Raw genomic sequence first — 6433 nt, 5'->3', positions numbered from 1 at the left:
CCTCAAAACACCTTTTTTTAATATTCAACTTTAAAAAAGTGCCCCACCACAGCATGATACATCATCAAATATTGTTCAATAATCGAAGTCTTTAGAATGCAAGAAAACCAGGTAATCTTGGTACACAGATTTCAATGATTTTTACATTTTGTTTAAGTTGAGCATGTGCCCAAGTGCATCAGCACTATTACTTTAATTTGTCACACCAGTATACTAGCATTTGTTCTTGTATAATATTATGAGAATAAATTGACTTGTCACTTATTCATCATGTTCATAGGAGCAACAAAATAAAATTAAATGATTATTTACAATTTAATAAATAAATATGGTTATATTCAGTAGAGGGTGCTAGTCACTGCACCCCAAAACATGAACGCCCCATGCATGAAAGCCCCAAATTTTTTTACCTTCCCCCAAGTACAAATGTGAGCGCCCCAAATCTTAATCACAAGCGCCCAAAACGTATTTCACCAGCGGCCTAAATTAGCACTTCGGGCGCCCCAAGCCTTAAATTAACTAGTAAAAAAACCAAACTGTTGTCTTTGATGCGTGTTTTATTACAATTTATTAGATTAAAAATGTATATTATTATTCACGAGTGTCCCGAATTATATTCATCAGTTGTTTATCACCAGTGCTTCAAGTATTACGATGTATAATATGTAACGAACGCCCCAAGAATTGTAAACTAGCATTATATGAAGATAAATGTAAAGGTACTAAACAAATAGAATTCATATTTATACGTGCATTCCCGAAACGTAATTTATTTTAATTTTTTAATTTTTTTTTATTTATTCAGTGCTAATAAGAATTTTACAAAGAGGAAATACACTGTACGAATAGAATAAACTTAAACACAGATGTGTATTTCTGCAGTAACTGTGTAATAATAACCAGAAAAGTTTTTAGACTAGCTGTCATATACATTGTAGATACATGTGGTCGTATATCTCCTGTAAATTGGTAAATTAATCTATTTAAGATACTAAGTACCAAGTTCTTTTTAAATCGTCTACGTAGTTTGCATTTTTTTTATATAAGAGTTACAAAATTTATTGAGAATCTGTCAGTAATAAATATATACAACAAAAATTATAAGAATACAAAAAATTATACATCATTTAACCTACCAAAAGTCATCTATCTATTTTTTTAATACTAATTTTAATTGTGTATATTATAGGTTCAAAATCGCAGTATCTCCTTAACATAGAGCATGTGCTGCGCGTTTTCGTTGCTTATTGTGTACTTTATTATGTAATGCTACATAATATTACACACCTGTCACTAGATCAGTGGGATTTGTAGTCTGTGTATACACAGTAATCCTAATTTCAGACACCCAATTCAACAAACATACACCATAATTCTGGTCCTTCGACGACTTGTACCACTTTTCCATGTGAATTATATATACAAATGTAGAACATGCACAGACGGATCATGCGTGTAAATTAAAATGAATACATCTAGAAATTAATAACAAAAATAAATATATAAACGCATTTTAAGCACTTATGTATTTCCAAAAAAAAAAAACAAAAAAAAGAAAACTGTACGTCATCAACTTCATGACGCAGATTTGGTCAAGCAACGATCACAATTTGTAAGACTTTATTTAAAACGTTTTATTTCCCCCCAATATTATCATGCTTTTATCTCCAAATTAATTCAAATTTCTTAATGTATGCGGCATTTGATTAAATAGGGGGGTTCTTCTTTTATTTGGGATTACGGTCGTGCTCTGACTTTAATACAAATTAAATATTTAGACGAGCACCTGCATGTGTATCTGTGACCAAATCATTTTGGGCGCTCGAAATTCTAATTTGGGGCGTTCGTGTAATGCGTTTGGGGCGCTCTTTATTAATATTTGGGGCGCTCATATTTGAACTTGGGCGCCGGTAAAAATTTTGGGGGCGCACATGCATGGGGCGTTCAGGCTTTGGGGCGATACGACAGTAACCCTCACTAAATATGGTTATATTCACTAAATCTATTAGTATAAATCCATTAATGAACAACACTCAATTAAAAACTTTGTTTTTCTTCTTTATCCTAGCTAATACCTACCATGTAGCAATGGTGTGAAATTCATCTATGACTATGACTTTGATATTCAAAGATTGAATAGCCTCTCTGCATGTTTTGCTTCCAACTAAGAGTTCTGGCGATGCAAATACCACGTCAATGTTGTGCGCTTTCAGATCAAAGTCAGAACTGCTACCTACAAAATTGAATTTTCAGCATTCTCATTTTTTAATCAAATTAATATATTATTAATATACATGAAACATTAATAAAAAGATTTAGTATACAAAATGTGTTTCAAGACAAATATTGTAAAACATTTTTAACCTCTGCTTCATGGCAAGGTTTTACCCTTTTGGATTTCAAAATTATACAATATACAGACGTTTCCATGTTTCAACAGTAACAGAAAAAAACTATAGTGGCTTGGAAAGGTTTATGTACGTTCTGTGGTAGTTTATGTATTTTGATTTTTTTAACATCAGAATCAGTACTACCATGTTATTGTTTTCGACATTTTCATAATGGATAAAATGATAATTTTCAATTTCAAATAACAGCTGAGTAACACTGCGTTAATGGACATTCAATGTTCTGTTCTGGATCCCAAGCACAAATATCGGATGGTTTTGAATAACTCACCTATATATTCAGCGGACACAAATTGAGTCTTCTGTATCCGCTGAACCTGATCCTCCATAAGAGCAATGAGGGGACAGCATACCAAAACCACCACTTTCTCGTCCCGTAGCTGCTGATACACAGGTGGAAATATCTGATATGGTAGCGACTTTCCGTACCCAGTAGGCAAAACTCCTACGCAATCTTCACCTCTAAGCAGACAATCTAATATCTGACGCTGTTCTTTTTTTAATTCTTTAACACTGAACTTGGTGATAACGCTATGGATAATACTTTCAATTTCTTCGCACATGGCTTCGGCTGTTTGTGTTCTCTTTTTACCTCCAATTTTGAAGAGTTATATGAGCGCTTAAAACAGATGAAAGCTCAGTTCTGATTGGTTGATATTTTTTTATCGCATGCAAATGTAGAGGTCGTGTGAAGATGACCTCCTATCGATGCCTGTCAGACCCTGACGAGTGAAAGGAGAAGGGGGCTGGTTTTAATCAGACTGCGGCATTCTGTGCAATTGAACAGTGGGAGATCTATACATCTTCCATCACCTACATGACATTGGGGCCATGATTTATACGGTTTTCTCCCCTTATTCTGCCACTCAAAAACACTCTATCCATTTATATAAACGTCTTAATCTGCAACTTTAGAGCAAATACTCTTATCTATTCCTTGAACCTGTCCACTCTTATGCATAATGCCATACATTGATCACAAGTGCTCAATGGCAAAGTATGTTGTGAAAATTAAATAAAGAAAATTAAAGGTTTTGTAAAATATCTGAAGGACTTGCTTTTTCACTTAACTACATCTGTCAGATTATGCAGCTCGTAATATAAAAAAGAAACTCATGGTTTGATACAATCTTGCGGATCTATTTAAATAAAAATTTTTACATGAAAGAAAAATAAGGTAAAATATATATACCATTGAATATACTGTTACGTTATTGAAACGGGAGAGATAACAATAAAAGATTAAGACAAAGTCAAAGTTGTATTTTGATTTTGTAAGATATTTTATTTAAAGCAATGAAAACGGACATGGAAAGTTGGAATGTAGTAGCTTACTTAAATGTCAGTTACTACAAAAGTCATTTTTTACCGTTTGAATTAACTGCCTGTTTGTGGTGACAATAGGTCTGATTTAAAGAAGGAATAATTTGAGCGAAAAAGTTAACGACAATCATTTCAGCAGATGTCTTTACCAAATATAAGGGAGAGAAATTCATTTTCATCAGGCGACATAATAGTATATTTTTGATTTTTGAAGAAAGCTGAGCGATATCACGTGTAAGATTCATACATTGCATTAAGTATGCACCCCCATATGTACTATATTAGGATTAAGAGTGTTATAGAAAAACCGAATTGTGAATGTCCTTAATTATGTAATTTGTATTAATGAAATAGCATTTGGGGATAAAAAAAATTAACAATGTGGTGCTGGGAATTTTTTTTTTTTTTTTGCATTGAGAGAAATAACCTTTCGAAATCTAGAAAAATTTAACTTTCACATCCATGTAAAAATGAAATCTTACAGTGACCATTCCAAAAATACAAATGAGGAATGTAGCTAGTAATAACAACTTATTTTAATTCCATCTAATTTCATGTTTTGCTTCATTTCATTGAGCAAATGAATGCAATTATGTAGCATCATTTTTTGCTAAAGAAGGGAATGGAGTAAGATTTCTCGAGACTCAATTTTATCGAACAGTATCTAATTACATCGGCATGAGTTACAAATAGCAATTACCATCATTCGAATCATTCTTAATTAGCAAGGTACATATAACACATATATGATTGTCTGAAACAAGTGTTTTACCAGTTTTATGCATCTATATATGCATCAAATATGTGAGATATTTTGCATTCTGTAAATATTCTTTGAAATTAAGTTCACAATTTTCGACCTAAAATTAAAACATTTTGAGGATGTAATTGAAAAATACCACCTAGATATATATTATCTATATAAAACACGGTAATCCCCAATGTCTACTTTCTATTCAATGATATTATATATTTAGTATTTAATTTTTTGATTTTATTATGTCGTTTCAACATCTAAGTGACTATAACAGTTTAATGAGGTAGGTATTGATCTCGTTATGACAAAGTCCGACATTTGGCATTTTAAAACTGTGATATGTAAACCAGATAATGTCTTCTTATTATAAATTAAAGCCGAAAAAAATTATTTTCATTGCAGGTTAATGACGTTGACTATGCATGTTACATTGTACTCCTCAGAAAAAGTGATATTCATGCTTCTTATTGGTCTTTCAATGTTTGATATTGCTGCAGGAAAAAGTAATAGGAAAGTATGTCAAAAATTTCTTTTGTTTAAATATTTAATGAAGCATTGTTCGAGAACTAACTGTACATCTACATATGCTATTTATAATACATTTCAAAACTTAAAGAGCGTTCGCTTCGTGATCGGGAGGCCCGGGTTCGATTCTCGATCGCGGCGCCGCGTCATACCTAAGACGTAAACAAAGGTAGTGACTGTTCCTTCGCCAAGCGCTCGGCACTAGAAGTGAAAGTCACGGGTCTTTCGGATATGACCTTAAAAACGTAGGTCCCGTGTCACGGTAGGCGTTGGCACGATAAAGAACCCTCACTGCTCAATGGCCCTGAGTGCCGAGTATAGGTCTAAATTTGAAGCCCTTCACCGGCATCGGTGACGTCTCCATATGAGTGAAAAATTCTCAAGAGGGACGTTAAACAATATACAATCAATCAATCAATCAATCAAAACTTAAACAAGAGGCCCAGGGGCCATATCGCTCACCTGAGCACTTTTGCTAGGAACAATTAAAGAAAAAAATAGTTTTTTATTCACTACCCGAGAATGCTTCCGTATAAATATGACCAATTATGGCTTTGCTATTTTTGATAAGAAGATTTTAAAGATTTTTCCTAAATTGTGGCCCCTCCATACCCCCAGGGGTCATGATTTGAAAAAAAAAATTGAATCTACACTACCTGAGAATGCAACCATATAAATTTAAGCAATCATGTCTTTATAGTTCTTGAGAAGAAGATTTAAAGAATGTTCCCATATATTTCTATGTAAAACTTTCATCGAAAATTGTGGCCCCGCCCTACCCCCGGGGGTCATGATTTGAATAAACTTGAATCTACACTACCTGAGGATATTTCCGCATAAGTTTTATTATCTGGATCTTGACAAGATGATTTTCAAAACAAGCCACCAAATATTTACTATTTCTTAATTATCTCCCCTTGAATAAGAGTGTGGCCATTCATTTGAACAAACTTGAATCCCTTTTACCTAAGGATGCTTTGTGGCAAGTTTGGTTGAAATTGGCCCAGTGGTTCCAGAGAAGAAGTCAGAAGGTTTAAAAAGTTTACAGACAGAGAGACAGACGGACAGCTAGACAGACAGACATATAGACGGACGCCGGACAAATTGTGATCAGAAAAGCTCACTTGAGCCTTCGGCTCAGGGGAGCTAATGAGTTGTAAATAATTCATTACATACATTCAATCGTTTACATTATATTTAAATAGATTTAGTACAGATACGATAATACTAAAATAAGGTTTTGAATACGTGCATTATGAATACAGTTCATAAACTGAGAATGACTCAATTTCAGCTTCATGTACAATTTCTTAGAAATAAATATTCTTTCCTTTTTCGTAGAATATATATGGAATATGCCCGGAATCTACGCCTACTATCAAGGAAGTTTCAACATGTCCAAAAAACAAAGAAGAATGGA

At 33.3% G+C, this 6433-nt stretch overlaps 1 protein-coding gene across 1 annotated transcript; it reads right to left on the bottom strand.

The window, feature by feature from the left end:
- Positions 1–2079: 2079 nt before the first annotated feature.
- Positions 2080–2971, bottom strand: LOC134242501 (probable ATP-dependent DNA helicase RecS; the record flags this gene model as incomplete). Its single annotated transcript, XM_062724587.1, has 2 exons — positions 2680–2971; positions 2080–2233 (listed from the first exon to the last, which is right to left on the bottom strand). Coding segments are annotated over exons 1-2 (446 nt in total), but the record flags the coding sequence as incomplete, so codon positions are not given.
- Between the last annotated feature and the right edge of the window lie 3462 nt (positions 2972–6433).

Source organism: Saccostrea cucullata, unplaced genomic scaffold, assembly GCF_032062105.1.
Source record: "Saccostrea cucullata isolate Sc308-1 unplaced genomic scaffold, CSIRO_AGI_Scuc_v1 ctg22181, whole genome shotgun sequence".
Lineage (NCBI taxonomy): Eukaryota > Metazoa > Mollusca > Bivalvia > Ostreida > Ostreidae > Saccostrea > Saccostrea cuccullata.
This window is presented reverse-complemented; position numbering and strand designations above follow the sequence as displayed.